At 43.5% G+C, this 24,910-nt stretch overlaps 1 protein-coding gene across 17 annotated transcripts in view; it reads right to left on the bottom strand.

Moving 5' to 3' along the window:
* Positions 1-12,492: 12,492 nt before the first annotated feature.
* EYA4 (EYA transcriptional coactivator and phosphatase 4) overlaps positions 12,493-24,910 on the bottom strand; it is a 481,052-nt gene continuing 468,634 nt past the window's right edge. For 7 of the 17 annotated variants that reach the window (XM_068231595.1, XM_068231603.1, XM_068231601.1 and 4 more), the window contains 3 exons: positions 23,381-23,502; positions 19,627-19,727; positions 12,496-13,450 (listed from right to left, as the gene is read on the bottom strand). In XM_068231595.1, the coding sequence (XP_068087696.1) occupies positions 13,370-13,450; positions 19,627-19,727; positions 23,381-23,502 (304 nt within the window). In that variant the 3' untranslated portion in view covers positions 12,496-13,369. Of the gene's footprint in view, positions 13,451-19,626; positions 19,728-23,380; positions 23,503-24,910 lie in introns of all 17 variants that reach the window. The other 10 variants (XM_068231592.1, XM_068231593.1, XM_068231597.1 and 7 more) reach the window with 4 other exon arrangements.

Genomic DNA, 24,910 nt, shown 5'->3' with positions numbered 1-24,910 from the left:
ACCCCTTCTAATAATTTCATACTATATTCTGTTACTCTACTAAAACAAGGCCTAACATTTATGATGTCCTTTCCAGGTATACAGGCAATTTGGATGGGTGATTACAACTCAGTTAGGAATCAATTTTATGACAAACTCCCTTCCCAGGTCAATACAGTAACTTCTTTATTCCTTGCAGAAATAGGTATGTTAGATGCCTGGAGGCATTTGTACCCGACCCTACCAGGATACACTTGCTCCTCAGCCTCTTATAATACTCTTTCTCGTATAGACTACGTTTTAGTTACTCCTGGCTTGCTGCCAAGTGTTTTGCAGAACAGGACCCTGCCCCGCTTGGTCTCTGACCATTCACCCCTTCAAGTAGACATGGAATGGGGGAATCCCCCTCCTCCTAGAATATGGAAATGTAATCCCTTTTGGCTAGATTTAATAAATGCTGATCAGGCAATCACTAGAAACTTGGCAGAATTCCTGCACATACATAGGGATGAGATAGACAGGGTCCTGGTTTGGGACACTTTAAAAGCGTTCCTTAGAGACACCCTGATCAAGGCAATATCTTCATATAAAATATCCACACAACAGAAAGAGCAAGATTTACACTCTCAGGTAATACTCTTGGAGCAGGAGTACTTGCAGGATCCAGTGCCAGCTAAAGATGATCAGTGGCAAAAAACTCTAAATTAACCAATCAATGAGGAAAAAGCAAAATGATCTATCTTCTTTCAAAAGCAAGCCTACTATGAGCAAGGAGAACGTACAGGTACCCTCCTCGCTAAACTTTCTAAAACCCACTCAGCCCCCCCCCCCCCCCCCAGTTATTGCATCAATACTTAATAACCAAGGGAATGAAATGAGGGGACCCAGAGAAGTTAACAATACCATTAGATAATTTTATTTAGATTTATTTAAATCCAAATCTCTAGCTACACAAGCAGACTCTGAGATCTACCTCTCAGAACTTACTCTCCCTAGAATAACCCCAGAAAAGCGGGAATAACTCGATGAACCCCTATCTGCAGCGGAACTCGAAATGTCCATAGCTGGTTTCCCCAGTAAAAAGGGCCCAGGTTTAGATGGTATACCCATCGAAGTATACAAAAAGTTTTCAGAAGAACTGGCCCCTGTACTACTAGAAACATATGACACTGCTTTTAAGAATGGTGAACTGCCACCTTCCATGTGTAATACACAAATTGTAGTGATCCCAAAACCAGGTAAAGATCCATTATTATGTGAGTCTTACAGACCTATCTCTCTCCTCCCTGTTGATGTTAAAATTCTCGCCAAAGCCTTAGCTTTTAGACTAAACAATGTAATACTGGATCCAATACATCCCGATCAAACCGGCTTTATGCCAGTTAAAAGCACGTCCGTAAACATTCGTAGATTATTGGCTAACCTACAATGCTCCCATTTAAATCAAGGCTCTAGAGCAGTGGCTTCGTTCGATATGGCTAAAGCCTTTGATACTGTCAAATAACCCTACAGGCGGTATTAGCCAGGTTTGGATTTGGAGATAGGTTTGTAAAATGGGTTGAATTATTATACACCGCCCCAACAGCTCGAGTTTGCACAAACTCCTGGATATCTGAACCATTTTAATTAGAAAGAGGCACCTGTCAGGGTTGCCCCCTTTCTCCTAGGAAAATACCATCCAAGTTTAATTTAGTCTGGGACCGCTGGATTGAGAAATAGATACTTTACCTCCCAAAACTCTCTGCTTTACTTTTGAACATTTGCCTATAAATTGATATATCCATGTACTCACCTTGTCACTCATCCATTGAGGTATAAGTATATATTTCTCCCTCTGTTCTGCTTGTACCAACTGAATTATACTGTACTAGTACCTGTATTCTCTTTTTATACCAAAGTTCCAAACATGTCTCTTTCATGTATTCTGACTTTAATGTACATCTTCTGCCCGCACCGGCAGTGTTGTATATTTATCCGTTTTTTCAATAAACTTGTTCTTGGGTTAAAAAGGAGAAGCCTTCAACCCAGAGATAGTGACAAGAGATATGTTGCCTTTGATCAACAGATCATTAATTGATCCTTTAATACAATGTTATATTGAATACATATTGAGTGGCGCAATCTTGAACTACATTCAAGTGTATTTTTGACAGGCAGTTTATTCAAGACAACAGTACAGTGCATAGCAATGGTGGTTGTAAGGTGGATAGGCGCTGGCCATTTCACATCACATGCTTTGTCAAAAAGCCCTGACCCATTTTCTTTGGACTACATTGCTTTAGCAATCTTCGGTAATGGACTGGACCCTTTTCCACGTTGTCAAGATAGTCATTATTCACCATTAAGAGGTCAGTGACAGTTGTGTTTCCGGTGCAGAGAATGAGTTTGATCAACAGTTAAGGGCCTCCTGCCAACATCTGGTGCCAACTGCACTGCTTCTATCCCATTGTTTAATATTTTTGCCAGGAATTGCTGAGGTCTTGTCTTGGATACTCTGCTGATTGCGTGCGGTACACATTTGTTGTGTAGAGAGCACAGTGACCTGTGTTCTCTAGCTGAATCAGTGTGAACACTGATAAGCAATAGCAAACAATGTTAATTTCTTTGCTTAAACACAACTCAAGGCACACTTTTCTTTAGTCCAGTGTAGGTATTTAGTCAGAGCTTTATTCATATTAGTGTATAAGCTGCAGGCCATTAACTTCTCAGGCAGCTGTGTGTGAAACTACGCCCCTCTCTTCCCCCATTGTGATCTGATGATTTTTAGTCAAGCAGTAGAAATTCCACCTACACAGCCAGTTTTGCATACAAAGTTATAGTCACTAAACCCTGTTAAACTTAAGGTATGCATTAAAGTTATGGTGATTAATGCAAATTACTTCGCTTGTTTCATAAATGTTGTAACTTGCGTTATATACAGTATATGCAACACTTCCATTGCTTGTGTAACCGGGAGTTGCATATGCAGGTCAACTTATGTCAATTAAGTAACAAGTTACATCAATACAGCAAATCCCAGCAAAAAATTAAAGGGAACCTGAAGTGAGAGGAATAGGGAAGCTACCATCTCCATTCATCTCTAGTAAACAATGCCAGTTGCCTTCTGTGCTGATGCTCTGCCCTTTAATACTATACCTCCTTAGTCCAGAATGAGCATGCAGATCCGATGCTGTTACTCTGGTCTGACTTCACTGGTAAAAAAAGCATTATTTATGAAGGAATGAAGATGTCAGCCTCCATATAACCCCCACACCACTTGGCGACCGCACACTCATAACGCGCGTCGGCAAAGTGGTAGCTGCAGGACCAGCGACGCACATCTGCGTCGCGGGCTGCAGGCTAATTAATCAGGAAACAGCTTCCTGTCAATTCACGGCGGGGGGCTCCGTGAATAGCCTGTGGGCCGCCGATCGCGGCTCGCAGACTAAATGTAAACACAAGCGGAAATAATCCGCGTTGTTTACATTTGTACAACGCTGCTAACAGTAGCAGCGTTGTACTAGATCAGCGATCCCCGGCCAATCAGAGGCCGGGGATCGCTTTCACATGACAGGCAGGAGCCTGTTAGAGGCTGCACAGGACAGATCCGTTCCTGTGCAGCCTCTGATCTCTGGGGCAGGGAGGAAGGAGAGGGAGAGGGGGAATCCTGCGGTGGAGGGGGCTTTGAGGTGCCCCCCCCCCCCCGCCAGCCACACGCAGACAGGAGCGATCAGACCCCCCCCCCAGCACATCATCCCCCTAGTGGGGAAAAAAGGGGGGCGATCTGGTCGCTCTGCCTAATGTTTGATCTGTGCTGGGGGCTGTAGAGCCCACCCAGCACAGATCTCAGTAATCAGCGCTGGTCCTTAACCACTTGCCGACCGCGCACTTATACCGCGCGTCGGCAAAGTGGCAGCTGCAGGACCAGCGACGCAGCTCTGCGTCGCCGGCTGCAGGCTAATTAATCAGGAAGCAGCCGCTCGCGCGAGCGGCTGCTTCCTGTCAATTCACGGCGGGGGGCTCCGTGAATAGCCTGCGGGCCGCCGATCGCGGCTCGCAGGCTAAATGTAAACACAAGCGAAAATAATCTGCTTTGTTTACATTGTACAGCAGCGCCGTAAGGCAGATCGGCGATCCCCAGCCAATCAGCGGCCAGGGAACGCCATCATGTGACAGGGGACAGCCTGTCACTGGCTGCACAGGACGGATAGCATCCTGTGCAGCCCAGATCACCAGGGGGGACAGGGAGGGGGGGAATCTCGCCGCGGAGGGGGGCTTTGAGGTGCCCCCCCCCGCAACACCTATCAGGCAGGAGCGATCAGACCCCCCCAGCACATCATCCCCCTAGTGGGGAAAAAAGGGGGGCGATCTGGTCGCTCTGCCTGCACCCTGATCTGTGCTGGGGGCTGCACAGCCCACCCAGCACAGATCAGCTGAAACAGCGCTGGTCCTTAAGGGGGGTAAAGGGTGGGTCCTCAAGTGGTTAAGGGGGGGGTAAAGGCTGGGTCCTCAAGTGGTTAACAACCACAGCCTGCACACATTACGTTATGTTTAACAGAGTTTAGTGAATATACCACATAGTTTCTTTACACCCACGACTGGGCACACACTCATTTCAATACAGAGTTGTCACTTCTAATAATTACAGTGGTTTGCAAAAGTATTCGGCCCTCTTGAAGTTTTCCACATTTTGTCACATTACTGCCACAAACATGAATCAATTTTATTGGAATTCCACGTGAAAGACCAATACAAAGTGGTGTACACGTGAGAAGTGGAATGAAAATCATACATGATTCCAAACATTTAAAAAAAAAAAATAACTGCAGAATCAGAATCAGAATCACTTTATTTCGCCAAGTATAGCAGAGCCATACTCGGAATTGCTTATGGTACACATGGCATAGACATAGTATGAGGACAGACGCACAGCACATACAATTAACAATTTATACAGGTTACAAACTACAGTAGTGGTATAGATATATCCTTCTTGTATAACAGTCCCAAGGCATCGTAAAGGTGATGAAAAACAATGCCAAGAACGACAATGAAAAATAAACAATGTCAACAACGACAATGATGACAAAGACCCCCCCCCCCCCCCCCCTCCGCATCCTGGGCATTGGGAACCAGGGCAGGCAGACGGCGAGCGCTGGCCGACCGACCCCGCTAGGGCATGCTAGTAGGCGGGCCTCGACGGGGAAGGTTGGAGTTGAGCAGCCGAACCGCTTGGGGGAAGAAGGAGTTCTCCCGCCTGGTGGTTTTATTATTATTATTATTATTTAGTATTTATATAGCGCCGACATATTACGCAGCGCTGTACAGTGTATATATATATATATCTTGTCACTAACTGTCCCTCAAAGGAGCTCACAATCTAATCCCTACCATTGCCATATGTCTATATTATGTAGTGTAAGTACTGTAGTCTAGGGCCAATTTTAGGGGGAGCCAATTAACTTATCTGTATGTTTTTGGAATGTGGGAGGAAAGCGGAGTGCCCGGAGGAAACCCACGCAGACACGGAGAGAACATACAAACTCTTTGCAGATAGTGCCCTGGCTGGGATTCGAACCAGGGACTCAGCGCTGCAAGGCGAGAGAGCTAACCACTACGCCACCGTGCTGGATGTTAAGGTCCTGTAGCGGCAGCCCAGCGGGAGGAGCTCGAAGTAGCGACTGTCTGGGTGGGAGGGGCTCTCTTCATCATCCTAGCGGAGTGGAGGAAATCAAGAGGTGGAAGAGGAGACCCGATAATCTTCTCTGCTTCAGTTATGACCCTCTGCAGTTTGTGTTTGTCGCTGGCCGTTGCGCCCGCGTACCAGACAATGACTGAGGAGCAGAGGATGGATTCTATGGTGGCAGGGTGTGTGTAATTATTCAGCCCCCTGAGTCAATACTTTGTAGAACCAACTTTTGTTGCCAGTCTTTTAGGGTATGTCTTTACCAGCTTTGCACATCTAGGGCTTGATTCACAAAGCGGTGCTAACTGTTAGCACGCCTGTGAAAACCCCCTTAGCACGTCTAAACTAGTTTATCGCGCATAAAACTTTACGCGCGCAAAACTTTATGTGCGTAAAACTTTACGCGCGTACCTCACAGAGCGCAGGGCGCTCCGCGCGAAGTGCCCATTAAAGCCTATGGGACTTAGCGCGCGTAAAACTTTGCGCGCGCAAAGTTAGCGCGCGATCTGATTGAGAAATCCGGTGCTAACCTACTTAGCACCCTGGTTAGCGCGTCTAAAGACTTTAGACGTGCTAAGTAGGTTAGCACCGCTTTGTGAATCAAGCCCCTAGAGACTGAAATCCTTGCCCATTCTTCTTTGCAAAACAGCTCCAGCTCAGTCACATTAGATGGACAGCGTTTGTGAACAGCAGTTTTCAGTTCTTGCCACAGATTCTCAATTGGATTTAGATCTGGACTTTGACTGGGCCATTCTAACATATGGATATGTTTTGTTTTAAACGAATCCATTGTTGCCCTGGCTTTATGTTTAGGGTCATTGTCCTGCTGGAAGTTGAACCTCCGCCCTCAGTCTCAAGTCTTTTGCAGACTCCAAGAGGATTTCTTCCAAGATTGCCCTGTATTTGCCCCATCCATCTTCCCATCAACTCTGACCAGCTTCCCTGTCCCTGCTGAAGAGAAGCACCCCAGAGCATGATGCTGCCACCACCATATTTGACAGTGGGGATGCCATATTTGACAGTGGGGTAGGTGTGTTCAGAGTGATGTGCAGTGTTAGTTTTCCGCCACACATAGCGTTTTGCATTTTGGCCAAAAAGTTCAATTTTGGTCTCATCTGACCAGAGTACCATCTTCCACATGTTTGCTGTGTCCCCCACATGGCTTGTGGCAAACTGCAAATGGGACTTATGCTTTCTGTTAGCAATGACTTTCTTCTTGCCACTCTTCCATAAAGGCCAACTTTGTGCAGTGCACGACTAATAGTTGTCCTATGAACAGATTCCCCCACCAGAACTGTAGATCTCTGCAGCTCGCCCAGAGTCACCATGGGCCTCTTGACTGCATTTCTGATCAGCGCTCTCCTTGTTCCGGCTGTGAGTTTAAGTTGGACGGCCTTGTCTTGGTAGTTTTACAGTTGTGCCATACTCCTTCCATGTCTGAATGATCGCTTGAACAGTGCTTTGTGGGATGTTCAAGGCTTTGGAAATCTTTTTGTAGCCTAAGCCTGCTTTACATTTCTCAATAACTATATCCCTGACCTGTCTGGTGTGTTCTTTGGACTTCATGGTGTTGTTGCTCCCAATATTCTCTTAGACAACCTCTGAGGCCCTCACAGAGCAGCTGTATTTGTACTGACATTAGATTACACACAGGTGCACTCTATTTAGTCATTAGCACCAAAGGGGTCTGAATAATTACACACACCCCACTTTGCAGTTATTTATTTGTAAAAATGTTTTGGAATGTATGATTTTCATTCCACTTCTCCCATGTACACCACTTTGTATTGATCTTTCACATGGATTTCCAATAAAATTGATTCATGTTTGTGGCAATAATACTTTTGCAAACCACTGTATTTAAAATAAACAATAACATCTGTGCCCCAAACGCAAAACAAGCACCAAACCATGGATAACCTTAGTTTTAACGCTTAAAGCAGACCTAAACTCATAACTCCGTCTCTGCTCTAAAAGATATGTAAAATTTATTTGTTACAGCTTATAGAGCTCCTACAGAGATCCTGCAGAGAAGTTACTTCCTGGTTTCCTGGGAGCACAAAAAGGTTTAACCTACTGTGTTTATAGAACTCGACAGAGTCAGCAGATAGCTGACTGCTCAAATTACACTTACTGATAAGGGAGAATTAGATAGGCTGTTCTCTGCAAACACACACAGAGTGAATTTCTCTCCTTGTCTCCTGTGCAAGAGTTCAGGTCCACTTTAACCTATGCACAACAATATTATGCCACCCTAAGATATGCCTAATGATACCCACAGACATGATAGTGATAGTTTGGTTGGTTGAAAGACATGACACTTTGGTTGACCATTTACTTTAGGAAGACCTATCTGCTGGAATCAACCTTCATATCTGAGCATTCGGGAAGCAAGTCATAACCATGGCAACCCATCCGAAATTGAACAGAGAAATTCCATTCACTGCTGCATCAGTGCTGCTGGCTAAAATTTGATAACTGTAATAAAGCTGTTTACCTACTGCAAACGAAAGTCGGCTGCAGTGGTCTGGTGTAAAGGCCCATACAAATGCTGATATAACCCTGAAAAATCAGGACCCAATCACTTGGACGGCATCACTAGGGCTGTACAACCTACATGCTGGATTAACGGCTGATGCATTATTGGCTGGCTCAGCCAAATTTAATCTAGCGTGTGTATGGGCCTTTAGTTATGGAGAAAATCCAAAGACATAATAACATAAGAGCAATATTTACCAGCACCAGATCATAGTGTACATGTGTGAGAGTATAACAGACCACAATCCCCTATTCCAGAAGTGTGTGGAACCAACAGTCACACCTGAATGAAGTTATCAGTCATAAACATAGAAACTTTCACACACCCTAATCTCTTTCTGTCCTCTGGTTTACCAATATATATTTGTTAATTGATAGTGCACTCTTATTGTTTGATGCAGTCATTAGATCCAGGCATCCTTTTTACATTTCAAAAAAAGTGGGCGTTTGTTGAACTGAATCGCATCAAGTTTCAACATGATGTGTATAACCAGAACATTATATGTAGGTTTGTATAGCTTGAAATGGTTCTGATCCAGTTCTGTATAATGCCTGAAGAAGAACCTTACATTTTCAAAAGCTTGCAATGCAATCTTGTACAGTTAGTCATTAAAGAGACACTGAAGCGAAAAAAAAACTATGATATTATGATTTGTATGTGTAGTACAGCTAAGAAATAAAACGTTAAGATCAGATACATCAGTCTAATTGTTTCCAGTACAGGAAGAGTCAAGAAACTCCAGTTGTTATCTCTATGCAAAAAAGCCATTATCTCTACGACTTTCAAAGTCATGGAGAGGGCTGTTTTCTGACTTTTATTATCTCAACTGTTAGTTAACTATTTACTTTTCCTCTGGCAGAGGAGAGGTCATTAGTTCACAGACTGCTCTGAAAGGATCATTTTGAATGCTGAGTGTTGTGTAATCTGCACATATTAGAGAATGATGCAATGTTAGAAAAAACACTATATACCTGAAAATAAAAATATGAGAATATTTTCTTTGCTGCTAATCTTCTAGTAATTATTCATAGTACACAACCAATTCATTATATCATATATTTTTTTTCGCTTCAGTGTCTCTTTAAGGGCATTACCTAAACAACTTTTGTTGCTATGTCTTTAGATGAAACTTGTGAGGCTATAGATTCCTGAACCCCTTCTGATCTCTGACCTCCTCAATAGACATAAAACTAACCAGACCTCATCCCTAACACAAAATCTGAATTGAAACAGAAAAACTAACAATCACAATAGTGTTCACTAACCTGTTGCACCCCAAAAATGTTTAAGTCTCAAACTATGAACAAACCGAGCCAGCGCCTAAGCATCAGTAGTGAGAGTATGTGTGAAATGTCATTTTAGCCCTGGTCATCTTCATATAGGCAGATCTTGGCACTAGGCTAATGGCACTAAAATGCTGGGTAGGGATGAGTTTGAATTTTGACTGCAAAATTTGCATTTCTGCCTGACTTTTTTTGCAAAAATATATTGAATGTATGCAAGGTACACATTTTTGCAAAAATAAGAATTTTCATGAAATGTTTTTTTTATTCATGCCTACTGACTTCAGTACATTGGTTAAAATGTGCTTTTGCATCCATGCTCATCAATTTTTGCACATATACCGGTACTCATCTGTGCGAAACTATATTTTCTCATACCCATAGACTTCAATGCTTTGTGAATGTGCTTTCACATGCATGCCTATAAATTATCGCACACATATTCATCTGTGCAAAATCATTTTTCCTCATAATAGATTTCAATGTATTTAGGGAAAATATGTTCTGTCATGCCCGTATATTAACATGACATTCTCATCTGTGCAAAAATGTGACATTTCCGTGAAAATGATGGTAAAATGTAAATGGCCAATATTTGCACATTACCTGTGCTGGAGGCTGTGTGCAAAGCCAGTACAGGACCGAATAGCTCTGCTTGAGGTGGCCTCACACAGGATTTTTAACTGTTAAGCCTTATTTGATATTTAATTGTAACATGTGACACTGTGACTATAATGAAATGCATTCAAGAAGAAAAAGCATCCAGGAGCAATACTCCATTCTCCTCCTCCATGACCTTTCAGCAGCTTTTGACACAGTAGATCATCCCCTACTCCTCCAGTCCCTCCAGTCCTTGGGCATTCACGATCTCGCCCTGTCCTGGCTTTCATCCTACCTCTCCAACCGCTCCTTCACGACCGCCTTCAATGAGTCCTCGTCCATCCCCAACCACCTCTCGGTGGGAGTCCCCCAAGGTTCGGTCCTTGGCCCCCTACTGTTCACCCTATACACATCCTCCATTGGCAAGGTTATCTCCTCCTTGGGTTTTAACTATCATCTGTATGCAGATGACACCCAGATCTACCTCCACACCCCTGACATATCCACCACTACCATGGACAAGGTCTCCTCCTGCCTATCAGCCATCTCCTCCTGGATGTCCGCTAGGTTCCTGAAACTAAATCTAGACAAAACGGAATTTATGATCTTCCCAACCCGGCCATCCACGAACCTCCCAGATGTGCATGTCACTGTTAACCACACTACCATTCGCCCTACCTCTCAAGCCCGCTGTCTGGGTGTCACCCTGGACTCCGCACTCTCCTTCACTTCCCACATCCAAAACCTCAAAAAGTCCTGCAACTTCCACCTTCATAACATCTGTAAGATTCGCCCTTTCCTGACCTCTGCCACCACCAAACTCCTCATCCATGCCCTCATAATTTCCCACCTTGACTACTGCAATGCCCTGCTGTCTGGTCTCCCTATGACCCGAACAGCCCCACTGCAGTCCATCATGAAAGCGGCAGCCAGAATTATCCACTGCTCCCATCGCTCCACCATGGCAGATCCCCTCCTAGAATCCCTCCACTGGCTTCCTATCCAGTCCAGAATCAGATTCAAGATACTGTGTCTGACCTACAAATCTGTCCACAAAACCTGTCCAACCTACATTTTCGATCTTACTCAGAGGTACACACCTAGCCGCGCTCTCCGCTCTTCCAATGAACTTCGCCTAACTGCCCCCCGCATCACCCAGTCCCATGCACGCCTCCAGGACTTCTCAAGAGCTGCTCCAACACTATGGAACTCCCTACCTCCACCCATTAGGGCAGCCCCCTCCTTCAACATCTTCAAGAAAGCCCTCAAAACTCACCTTTTCACTCTGGCCTACTACCCCTCACAAGTGCTCTAAACCCACAGCTGAACTCTGGTCCCCTACCATTTGTGTCCTTACCTCTCCCTCTAGATTGTAAGCCTTTGGGCAGGGTCCTCCTCCTTTTGTGTCCTACCTGATCATGCACCTCCATTACTGTGAACCCATGCTATGCATCTCAGCGAACCTAACTTGCTTAATCTCCATGCTCCCCTCCAGTGAATGACTAAGCATTACCTGGTACTCATACTGTGCTGTGTGATCTGGTTTTCTTGTATTCCTGTATTGTCATATTGCTGTATGTCACCCCTAAATATTGTCTGTTACCTAAATTAATGTTCAGCACTGCGTAATATGTTGGTGCTTTATAAATACAATAAATAAATAAATAATGTGCTGTGGTATCTAAAGCACACTTCTAAACTTTAATAGACAGAATATTCATAAAGGCAAAAACAGCAGTTAAAAATGTATAGTTACCAGCACATGTAGCAGTATAAGGAAGGTGCAGAAGAGGGTCGACTATCGTTTTGCCATACGGTCTGGAAAAAGCCCTCATAGTGGGGCGAAATGATCGCTGCCGTTCCCCTGCACCTTGCTTATGCTGCTTCATGTGCTGATAAGTATACCATTTAACTGCTGTTTTTGCTTTTATGAAGATTTAGTCTATTAAAGTTTAGAAGAAGTCTGCTTTTGATACCACAGCGGATTGCTCCTGGATTGTTTTTCTTCTTGAATGCATCTAGCATTTCTGTTTTATATATCCAGATGTTGCACTGTGGGATGGATCATTGTATTTTGTAGCACCGTGGCCTAGAGTGATGGCATAACAGGCATATGTGTCTGTGTGCACTCTTTTTTCTTCGTGATTTGCACTATTATGAGATGGTCCAGTTAGAACTGTGCGAGGAGTTGGGTTTTCATGTTTATCATCTTGCCATATTATATACATACAAAGCTATTGGTGGTTATCATTCCTACAGAAATGCAGCTTATCAGTCATTTCATGAACTCTTTCCACACAGTTGTAATATCTTCACAACAGAAGAAAGTAGTAATCTGCAATAACATTTTCTAAAATAACTTAAATATATATTGAAGACTTAAAAAATGTGTTTCACTGTAAATAATTTAACAGATTTATCGCTGCAACAAATATTAGCCAGTGAAGGCGCAAATTTGTCTGTTGCATAGATGAGTTTGGTCATGAATGAAGAAATCATTCCAACTGAAGATGTCAATAACATTTTCTTTTTTTTCCAATTCTTTTTTTTTCTTTTTTGTTCTTTTTTACCCAAAATTACATAGTTACACACAAACACTGTCTTATCTTTAAGGCACAGCACATCATTATGCACATTCTGATTGCCAAACCTAAAAAAGAGACAGCTTGATGATCTTCTCAAAGCTCACCCACCCACTTCCAATCTTCCCTTATGCACCGAAACAAAAAAAAAATCACATCCACTTTCAAAATCAGCTGCTAATAAAATCACAGTAAATTATTATTTTTAGTCAATAATTTACACAAAATTACAGGTCTAGACATGATTGTCATCATATAGCTGGAGTGCATTCTAAATTCAGATTTTCCGGGTTAGGTAGGTTTATGTCTTATTCACACCTCAGTGCTGAGAAATGAGATCCCACTATGAGGAATGTTGAATGAACACCACCTTCTTAGACTGGAAATCATGTGTCCATCTTGGACAGAGTCCTGGCCATGTGTTCTCTTCTATAGCCGTACTCCTTTTGTGCTAATAGCGAGAGTCTTCATTGGCTAAATCTTTTGTTTAAGAACCATCCAAGGTCGCAGAGTCTCCATGCCGCACTCAGTGTTTCCATTGTCTCTCCTAGCAGTCTGAATTCTTTGTCATCATTATTTTTTTTTTATTATTTTACTTTGTTAAGACAGTCCATGTGTGTAAAAAGCCTGAGGCATTAAATCACACATAAAAATTCAGTGTGTACTTAAAATATATATATTTATATACATGTAAAAAAAAAGGCCGTCCATTTGCAAATAGTTACAAATATTCTAATTCCAGTGCTTGATGTAAAGCAAGAAGATCTGAATGACTTGATATTCTCCAGAAAGGCATGTTGTTCTGAAATGAAAATAGAAACGTGCATTTATAACTTTTAACAATATCTCCCCAAAGGTTACACAATACGACAGGTGTCTCTATTGTTACCTGATGGATTTGGCAAATTGGCAACCTACTTGTCTACACAAATTAAATGGACATGGTGAGGGGCCTGGGGAAAGAGGTAGGGTAGGGGTGTGATAGTTATAAGTTGTTTGAACAGATGCTAAGTGTACTTAAGGGAAGTTATGGTTTAGGTGGAATAATTATCTGTTGAGGTAGAAATTATATTAGACATTGAGGAACAGGTTAAGTTGAGCTGAGGTTAGAGGTTGGGCTAGGCATTAGCAGGTGTGGTTAGAATAAGCTATTAAGGAAGAGTTAGGGTTAGCCATGGTATGAAGGGTTTTTTTTAGCTTCTGGATGGAGTGGGGAACTGTTCATACCTTTTTCAAGCCCTTATTGTTGACTATATCTCCACTGTGGAAATGTTCTCTCTCTCTTCAAATCTCAGTAGGAACTAAGGGTGAATCTCTCCAATAATGCATAGGCAATAAAAGTATTTAAGTAAGGTTTGGGCTGCCACTAGGTTTGATGCTCTATCACTGTCCCTATCAAATTTCATGGCTCTATCCCTTTTGTGATTTCCCTTTCTATTTCATCATAAAAAATGATTTCGCCTAGACATCTGAGGATTGTTAAGGATAACTGGGATGTATGTACATTTAATAGTAGTAATAATAATCCCAATATTTGTATAGCACTTTTCTCAAAGCTCTTGAGAGCTGTAGCTACTGGAATGTGCTCAGTAGGCAGTAGCAGTGTTAGGGAGTCTTGCTCAAGGACTCCCGATTGAATAGGTACTGGCTTACTGGATAGGAAGAGCCGATAATCAAACCCCGGTCTCCTATGTCAGAGGTGGGGCCCTTAACCTGTACTTTATTTATTTAAAGGTATATTAGGAGGGTTATTATCTGTCTTACATTGCTGGGTTGATTTTGTCCAGACACACCCCTTTACTACTTCCATTCTATCTATACTAGCTGAGAAAATGTATAAACCAAGCATAAAGATGTATAAACCAAGGGTGTTTGCTGAGGTATTATGTGACCATAGTTATTACATATCATGTCACCTGACTGTCATAGATTAGGCAGGATCATATGTAATTCATTCAGTGGCTCTTTTCTTTTATTCGTGCAATCAGGAGTAGATTATAGAAATATAAGTACTTATAGATTATGGAAATATCAGTATCAGTTCTATTAACCCTAGCGCAACCCTAGCGTCCTTGCTGACCCCCTCCATGCCCTCTCCTCCACTCTCCCCACCCTAACCTGTCCTAATCTTGCTGCAGCTCAGTATCGCCAAACTCTCTCATCAGCCCTAGAGAAAGCTGTTCCACCAATATTTCGCCGCAACCGACCCCCTAACCCCCAGCTCTGGCGCACTACCCATATTCGCAACCTCCAGAGGGAAACACGCGCCACTGAACGGAAATGGAGGAAAACTAGACTTAACCAGGATTTCCTACAGTACAAGACCAACCTGCTGCAGTTCCACACTGCCCTTGCTCATGCGAAGTAGGAATACTTTACCAAGCTTATCGGAGCACAAGCTTCCAACCCCCGTTGTCTCTTTGCCACTTTCAACTCCCTGCTTAACCCCCCCCCCCCCCCTCCGTTTCCTCCCTCTCTGCCACAGATTTAGCCACCCACTTCACCAACAAAATTGTCTCCATCCGCCAGGAAATATCCAATCTCAAATCTTCACCTCCCACCCTTTCCCAACCAGCTCCTCCTCCACCCTATCCTCCCCTCACATCCTTCACTCCTACTACCACCGAGGAAGTCATCCACCTACTGCAGACTTCCCATACCACTACTTCCCCCCTTGACCCCATCCTTTCTGATTTACTCCAGCCTCGCTTCACGGAATTGGCCCCAGTCCTCACTACCCTGTTCAACCTCTCCCTATCCACATGCACCTTCCCCTCAGACTTCAAGCAGGCCACGGTACTACCCCTGCTCAAGAAACCCTCCCTTGACCCCTCACTACCCTCCAACTACCATCCTATCTCCCTCCTCCCCTTTGCCTCAAAACTCCTTGAGCGTCTGGTTCACAAACGCCTGACCCAGTTCCTCAATGCCAACTCACTGCAAGACCCACTGCAATCTGGATTTTGGCCTGCCCACTCAACTGAAACTGCTCTCACCAAAGTGGTCAATGACCTTGCCTTAGCTAAAGCTGAAGGTAAATACTCCATTCTCCTCCTTCTTGACCTTTCAGCAGCTTTTGACACAGTAGATCATCCCCTACTCCTCCAGTCCCTCCAGTCCTTGGGCATTCACGATCTTGCCCTGTCCTGGCTTTCATCCTACCTCTCCAACCGCTCTTTCACGACCGCCTTCAATGAGTCCTCATCCACCCCCAACCACCTCTCCGTCGGAGTCCCCCAAGGTTCGGTCCTTGGCCCCCTACTGTTTACCCTATACACATCCTCCATTGGCAAGGTTATCTCCTCCATGGGTTTTAACTATCATCTGTATGCAGATGACACCCAGATCTACCTCCACACCCCTGACATATCCACCACTACCATGGACAAGGTCTCCTCCTGTCTATAAGCCATCTCCTCCTGGATGTCCGCTAAGTTCCTGAAACTAAACCTAGACAAAACGGAATTTATGATCTTCCCACCCCGGATATCCATAAACCTCCCAGATGTGCATGTCACTGTTAACCACTACCATTCACCCTACCTCTCAAGCCCACTGTCTGGGTGTCACCCTGGACTCCGCACTCTCCTTCACTCCCCACATCCAAAACCTCACAAAGTCCTGCAACTTCCACCTTCGTAACATCTGTAAGATTCGCCCTTTCCTGACCTCTGCCACCACCAAATTCCTCATCCATGCCCTCATAATTTCGCACCTTGACTACTGCAATGCCCTGCTGTCTGGTCTCCCTATGACCCGAACAGCCCCACTGCAGTCCATCATGAATGCGGCAGCCAGAATTATCCACTGCTCCCATCGCTCCACCATGGCGGATCCTCTCCTTGAATCCCTCCACTGGCTTCCTATCCAGTCCAGAATCAGATTCAAGATACTGTGTCTGACCTACAAATCTGTCCACAAAACCTGTCCAACCTACATTTCCGATCTTACTCAGAGGTACACACCTAGCCGCTCACTCCGCTCTTCCAATGAACTTCGCCTAACCGCCCCCTGCATCACACAGTCCCATGAACGCCTCCAGGACTTCTCAAGAGCTGCTCCAACACTATGGAACTCCCTACCTCCACCCATTAGGGCAGCCCCCTCCTTCAACATCTTCAATAAAGCCCTCAAAACTCACCTTTTCACTCTAGCCTACTACCCCTCACAAGTGCTCTAAACCCACAGCTGAACTCTGGTCTCCTACCTCTCGTGTCCCTACCTCTCCCTTTAGATTGTAAGCCTTTGGGCAGGGTCCTCCTCCTTTTGTGTCCAACCTGATCATGCACCTCCATTACTGTACACCCATACTATGCATCTGAGTGAACCTTACTTGCCTAATCTCCATGCTCCCCTCCAGTGACTGACTAAGCCTTACCTTGTACTCATACTGTGCTGCGTGATCTGGTCTTTCTTGTATTCAGGTATTGTCATTTTGCTGTATGTCACCCCAAAATATTGTCTGTAACCTAAATTAATGTACAGCGCTGTGTAATATATTGGCGCTTTATAAATACAATAAATAAATAAATAATAAATAAATATTAACCACTTGAGGACCTAGCCTTTACCCCCCCTTAAGGACCAGCGCTGCTTTTTCAGATCTGTGCTGGGTGGGCTCTACAGCCCCCAGCACAGATCAAATGACAAGCAGAGCGACCAGACCGCCCCCTTTTTTCCCCACTAGGGGGATGATGTGCTGGGGGGGTCTGATCGCTCCTGCATGCTATGGGTGGCGGGGGGGGGCACCTCAAAGCCCCCTCCACCGCAGGATTCGCCCTCTCCCTCTCCTTCCTTCCTTCCTTCCCCGAGAGATCGGAGGCTGCACAGGAACGGATCTGTCCTGTGCAGCCTCTAACAGGCTCCCCGCTGTCATGTGACAGCGATCCCCGGCCGCTGATTGGCCGGGGATCGCTGATCTACTGCAACGCTGCTACTGTAGCAGCGTTGTAAAAATGTAAACAAAGCGGATTATTTCCACTTGTGTTTACATTTAGCCTGCGAGCTGCGATCGGCGGCCCGCAGGCTAATCACAGAGCCCCCCGCCGTGAAATGACAGGAAACAGCTGCTCGCACGAGCGGCTGTTTCCTGATTAATTAGCCTGCAGCCGGCGACGCAGAACTGCGTCGCTGGTCCTGCAGCTGCCACTTTGCCGCCGCGCGGTATGGGTGCGCGGTCGGCAAGTGGTTAAGTGTAAGCATCGTTCATTATAATATAATGTATGTGGAGTGCAAGAAACATAATAATGGTATAAAAACACAAAAGTGCAGCAACAGTGATGGTTGCAGCCGCAATATAAAAGGTTCACAAAAGCTACCTTAACGAACTCTGCATTACATAGAGAATACATGCTACATGCTATGGAGGTGTTCCTTATTTGCATATCAGCAGTCATAGTATTCATTTTTGTATATGAATAATCGGTCACGTAAGTTATAAAACTGTTTAATCACCTTAGGCTTTCAAAGGCCTTGTTGTCTCCCTCCTCAAATCTTCCAATGGCTGCTCAGCTTATCACATGACTCTACTCCAAGTTACAATAAGCAGTGAGCTTTTCTCATAGCAATGCCTGCTATCAAACATTATATAACCATACCAGGGAAGTCACAATGGAACTGTGCATCTTCCGTAGCCATTTTGCATATAATAAGTCCCCAATAGGTGGGGGACATTTTGGGGTTATTTGCATACATACTAATATTTTGCGGCGTGAGAATGTTTTAAACAGGTCCTTATCAACCTCTTTTCAGAAATACCCAATTTCTTCACATTTCAGCACTATATGGCTGATCCTGCTGCTGTACAAGTTCCCGGCCGTGCTAAATACTATTCCCCCTCCAGGCCGCCATGGATAGTGGTGAATGAAATAATTCGGCTTCCAGCAATTGCTGGAAGGTGAATTATTGTGTTTTAAAAGTAACTTCAGCTCTGTCATCTGATGGCGCCGAAGTTACTCCCTGTGCGCGGCTATAGCTGTAATTCCTATTACGGCCTATGGTGGCGCCAGCTGCGCCCAAGTCTCCTGCATTGGATTCACTGTGTTTGCCTACAGGTGCCTAATGATGAAAAGGTGGCTCACTCTCCATCCCTAATGCCTCCTTCCATCCCTACACAGAGTTCTGAGTGGAGTGTAAATAAGAGGTTACTCACCCAGCTCTCGGAATTCCACTGACCAGATCTCTCCTCAGTCAGGAGCACCACTAGCTACTTAATACTGAGGGTACCTCTGCCTACCTAATATTTGGGAACACCTCTAGTTACTTAACACTGAGGGTAATTCTGGCTACCTAATACTAAGGGGCACCTGTAGCTACCTATGATGGGCAAGGAAAGTAAGAGAGAAGTGACAGCTGGGATAGTCACCACATCTTGTGGTGCAGTTTGGTGGGGGTTTGTAGGTTCATGAAGGGTGATGTCTAAGGTGCCAGGACATTTGTGCCTATAGGCTCCAGTGATGCAAATACGGGCCTATCAACACTGATTCATTTAATGAACTGGGATCTACTTAAAGAGAACCTGAAGCCAAATTTGGAGAAACAGTTAGATACTTACCTCAGTAGGGGGGAAGCCCCCGAGTAATCCCAAGTCTTGTTCTATTCCCCTGAAGCTTAGCTCACCATTCTAGAGCTGGGAACTATTTCCCAGGCGTGCTGCCTCACTGTGTAGGCACACTGATGGCCCCCAGTAGCAAAGGGAAAAAAGTGTGCACGAGTGGCCCCACGCTACTGCACAGGCATTGGCAGTCAGTGCACCTGCACTGTGTGGCTGTGCTCATACAAGGATGGGAGTGTGGCTACGAAGAAAAGGCTCCTGATTAGCAGCTGTAGGCTCAGAAAGTATCAGAGAAGCCTCTGGAGCATCCATAGGTTTCCATCTAAGGTAAGTATCTTTTTTGTTTTTAAAAGCCACAGGTTTGCTTTAAATATAAATATAGACCTACAAACAAATAAGGAGAATGTTAATCACACACATTTTACCTTTTTTGCTGCCTGTTCTTCTTCTACACCATCCCCAATTACAACATATACTACTTTTCTGCCAAACCTTTGTATTATGCGTTCAAAGCAACTTTCTTTCCCTGTAAGATAAATGAGAGCAGGATTAGCAGCTCTTCAGCTTCAGCACTCACCACCACAAAATAAGCCAAATCTGGACACTGAAAAAAGCTTTCTTTGCCTAGAAAAATAATGTAAGGCTTACTTTTTAGGGTGTCTGGTCTTCTGCCATTAATGCAGAAATCAGTGACCAAATTCAAACTCATAGTTGTATACAATTATAGTAATGTGCACCTATGAAAAGGGTCTTAAATGGGAAAGGGCTGTATTCCTGCCATTAGCAATGATAATACTCTTTTTTTTGTTTTCAAAGCAAAATACTTGAAAAAATAACCTGGAATGTAATTGTTACCCACAACATATCTAAGGGACACTTTCTTTAATCTTCTACTGCCTTCATTATTTTGGGTAGCGAATGTTACCAAATTAAAAATTCTGTGCTTATAATTGTCACAATGCTATAAATTGAGCTTAAAAACAATATTCTAAGACACAGTTTGCTTTTTTGAAAAAAAAAAATCAATTAATAAATTGCCTATGGAATCATAAGTTCAGTTCTGATCATATTGTAAAACCATGCTGTGGGAAGATGAATTCATTTGTTGAGAACATGTATGAAGGATTTCACTAGTGAACAACAAAATAAAACACTGCCAGCGAAGAAGCAAAAAGCTGAATTTAGAGGAATATGGCAAATTGCTGACCCCAATTTTTGGTAAAAGATGTACCTGCCTGACTGTTCTGCTGATCCTTCATTGCTAATACCTTCTGAGTCGCTGACCCTGAATCTTTGTGCAGGTCGGGTGTTTGACTCTTCCAGCTGCATGCCAGTTATAGGTTAGTGACTCTAACTACTGTTGTCAAAAGCTTGCTCAGCAAGACAACCAGGTAAGTGGCATTTATGAAGAGGATAAAATAATAGTAATGGTGTTCAAATTCAGCATATCGAATTCAAGGGGAGTTCGCTCACTTTCGGTGACACATTTGGTGCTGAACAGCCATAATCGGGAGTATTCAAGTGTTCCAAATTCGTTATGCCGAATTCGAATACCTACACAATAAAATAGCAGCCTGCATATTTTTTTTCACTTTACGCTTCCCTTATAATGCTAGGAAAACATGTTGTCCTGAGTTAGGCCTTGTAACCACTATGCAACACAGGTAGCCCTAAGTTACTCAATAAGTGACCAACCTATTATACTGAATGGGTCAGCTCTGCATTTTTAATAAAAATTCTGAGAACACACTGCTGCCCATCACATAAGTGGGGATGCCATATGGTGAGGTATGCACTTTCTGAGGTTATTGAGTATCACACACTATAACAAAGTCTTTATGACTGCTGCTCTTAAAATTGCCATTTGCCTGGCGTGTGTCCTGATCTTTTGACTTTTAGTCTAGCTGGAGTCGCAAACCTGCAACATGTCTGCAGCTCATGGTGGAATAAGTTTATGCAATCTAAGTTCAATTTCTAAGTAACTAATCCACAAAAGTAGCATTTTTTTTTAAAGGAAGTCTGCAAACTTTCTATAGTTTGCTGTCTTCTGATTTCTTGAAAAGCCCTGGTATATTTGCTGTAATTAGTAAAGGATACTGTTTTATGCATTGCACACCTGTACTTTCTGTAATAAATAAATTAAAATCACCTGTCTGGCTTCATACTGTAGCTCCATTTCATGTTAAGATGACAATGCAATTTTCCTGGACAGAAAGCTGCCCAGACTATTCTCTTTTGCTCATCGTTACCTAGATGAAATAGTCATGATGGGGCACAAATCAGTCTTTCCCTGTCAGCACAGATAACCTGACCCAGCCATGTTCCTCCCCTGCTGGTAACAGTTTAACTATTTGTGGCTATCACTGCTGCTACAGTAGAGTTTAACCACCTCAGAGCCATAGGCTTACACCCCCCTAGTGACCAGGCTATTTTTTTACAATTTAGGGTTCTGCAGCTTTAAGAGCTTGCTGCAGAGCCATACAACCATGCACACATATAAATCTCCCACCCTTTTTCTGCCCACCAACAGTGCTTTCTGTTGGTGGGCACTGATCGCTGCTGGGTTGTTTGTTTCTTTTTTTTTTTTGTTTCTTTTTTTAACCACTTTACCCCCGCCCGTACGAATTTCTCTGTCCCTTTTTCCATCCTTTCACCCCCAGGGACGGAGAAATCCATACTTTCCGCGCTCCCGCCGCTGCCCACGCTCCCGCTCGCTCTAGAGCACACTCCCGCGGGTAAACACGCCGCCGGCCGCTCGCCTGGAAATCAATGAACGGGAAAATCCATTCCCGTTCATTGATCTAAGCCCCGCAATGATCCGCTGCTTCTCCGCTAAGCAGCGCGTTCATTGTGAAAAAAAAACGTTCCCAGCCTCCTAGTACTTCCTCCAAGCGTCCAGAAGAACGCTTGGAGGTCGCATTAAACAAAAAGTTACTGTTGCCATCTTGTGGCCAAATAGTAAAACTACACCCTAAAGCATTTTTCACATACAAATAGATTACTTATACACAAAAAATTAACTCATTACCTCCCACACTCCCCATTTATTTATTTTTTTGTAATTAAAATTTTTTTAAAAATTTACATAAATAGTTACCTTAGGGACTGAACTTTTTAAATATTTATGTCAGGAGGGTACAACACTGTTACTTTATAAACTATGGGCTTGTAATTAGGGATGGACGCAAAACTGAAAAAAAATGCACCTTTACTTCCAAATAAAATATTGGCGCCAAACATTGTGATAGGGACATAATTTAAATGGTTTTATAACCGGGACAAATGGGCAAATACATTTCATGGGTTTTAATTACAGTAGCATGCATTATTTAAAAACTATAATGGCTGAAAACTGAAAAATAATGAATTTTTTTCCACATTTTTCCTATTTTCCCATTAAAACATATTTAGAATAAATAATTCTTGGCATAATGTCCCACCTAAAGAAAGCCCAATTGGTGGCGGAAAAAACAAGATATAGTTCATTTAATTGTGATAAGTAATGATAAAGTTATAGACGAATGAATGGAAGGAGCGCTGAAAGGTGAAAATTGCTCTGGTGCTCAAGGGGTAAAACCCCTCAGTGGTGAAGTGGTTAAATAAAATTATCTATTATTTATTTTATTTTTTTACCATCCTCCCACCCTCCCCCCGCAAGCCAATCACAGCGATCGGCTGTCATAGGCCTCCCCAGGGGACAGCCGAGTAACACGGCTGTCCCCAGCACAGCGCTGTAGTAAATTGCAGAGCTGTACAATGTAAATAGACAGTGATCGCCGCTGGGAGACTGATGACGGAGCAGGGCACAATAAACAGCAGGGAAAGCAATGAGCAGGTTGGTTCTGTGCCTAGAAATTATTGTAACTGCCTAGCTAAGAAACACCTACTTTTAATGCAACTTCAAGCTTTTGTGAATGGATCCTGACTCACCTGACTGACTTTTCCAAAGGCTATTTTTCTGAAATGATTGAATCACTTATGTCATTTATTTGTATATGACCACAGAAGCGCTTTGTAAGTTAAAAAAAACAAACATATAGAAGCATTTTGATTAGACAGAAATTGACTGAAACACCCGGAGTCTCACATGGATATACACTCACAAAGACATGCAAACACACTTCTATATTCGTAAAGTGTATCTAGGTTATCTTTATTTTCAGAATGATCAGCGCTTACCTATTTTTGTTGCACTATAGATATTTTCTATTGGAAATACTCCTCCTAGACTATATAACAAAACCTTTGAAAGTGCTGGAATAAGCTGTGTTGTTGTCACCAATACATTCACGCTATTACTCCTGTAGAAGAAAACAACAAAAGTGATATTATTAGGTCAGTTTGATCAGGAGATCAGGAAGTTTGCAGGATGCTGATTTGATCTGATCTCCTTTGACTTTAGTACATGATTGTAAACAGAACAGCAGATCCTTAAAAATCTACCACCTGACCATTAAACCAATCACATGCTTTTCCTTGAGTTCTGATACACAGGCAAAATGTTAGTGTTCTTCACATTATAACAGCATTGTCCCCAGAAACCACCTGCATTATGAGGGCATTTTTATTTTTTTTAAGCTTAAAAAGCTTTGGGATAGTAAGGAAAGAGGCTAAAACTTTTTTCGCTGCTTCCTTAGTTTGAAAGATATTGCCTCTCTTCCTGTTCCACATGGTTTTAAAATAAACCATATTAGTTCTGAAGATAAAAAATAAGGGACATCATAAACTTTTAACTATCCCTCAGTCTACAAAGAATGTATTTCCTTTTGTCTCTGGTCATGTTTGCAGAGATTTACCCATTTCCTGTCAGGAAAGGAAGTGACATACATTTTTGCCAGGTATGTGGCATTTTTTTTTTAAAAAAGGGAATAACCCCAGCCTCCATACTATTCTTAGTTCAGGGACATTAGATTATGGTAGGGTATGGTATGGTAGACTGTGAGCTTCTCTGGGTTCTAGGCAGCAGTAAGCTGTTAGTGGTCAGTTGAACTCGGCAACCAACCTGTTGGCTAGTATGGCTACTACTGCAGTAGACTGCAGTGAATACTTGTAGCTAAGGGGTGCCAGGTGCTTATTTTGGGCACTGGCGTTTGGCTTTTTTATAGTCCTGGATAATGGATAAGATGCACCGGGGCTCTGCTATAAGGTGCTAGCTGGTATATAACCAAACTCCAGAGATATCAACATTGGCCTCACTGAACACCCCTTGTGCACACGTCCCCCCCAAAAACTGTCTGTGGGTGGCCAGTCACACATGTTACCCCCAACCCCAAATGCCCACCAACCCACAGTGTAAGCACAGTGGAGCAGTGGATACTGTATTTTCATACTCCAGTGCTGTGTGGGGTCCTCTCTTCTTCCCAGTAGCCACACACTCTATGCTGCCATTCTCTTGCTCCTGATAACATGACATACTTTAGAAGCCAGAAGATGGCCGCATAGAGCATGTACAGAGTTGGAGGGGAGTCACAGCACCCTAGGCAAAAAGTACAGGAGACAAAAATGGGAGCCCAAATAGTGTAGTATGTTAGATAGGAAAAGTGTGAAGAAAGGGAATTCAAAATACTACTCACAGAGGCGGGTTGCAAGAGGGCAACCAACCACAGTAAGCAGGTGGAGAAAATGAGCCCGACTCCCCTCGGGGTGGTCCGGCCACACCTAGATGTGATCTCTCTCCTTATGAAAAGTGACAGTAAACCTCTGTGGTAA

This window comes from Hyperolius riggenbachi, chromosome 4 (genome assembly GCF_040937935.1).
Source record: "Hyperolius riggenbachi isolate aHypRig1 chromosome 4, aHypRig1.pri, whole genome shotgun sequence".
Lineage (NCBI taxonomy): Eukaryota > Metazoa > Chordata > Amphibia > Anura > Hyperoliidae > Hyperolius > Hyperolius riggenbachi.
The sequence above is the reverse complement of the archived record's forward strand: the minus strand, read 5'-3'. Positions and strand labels throughout refer to the sequence as shown.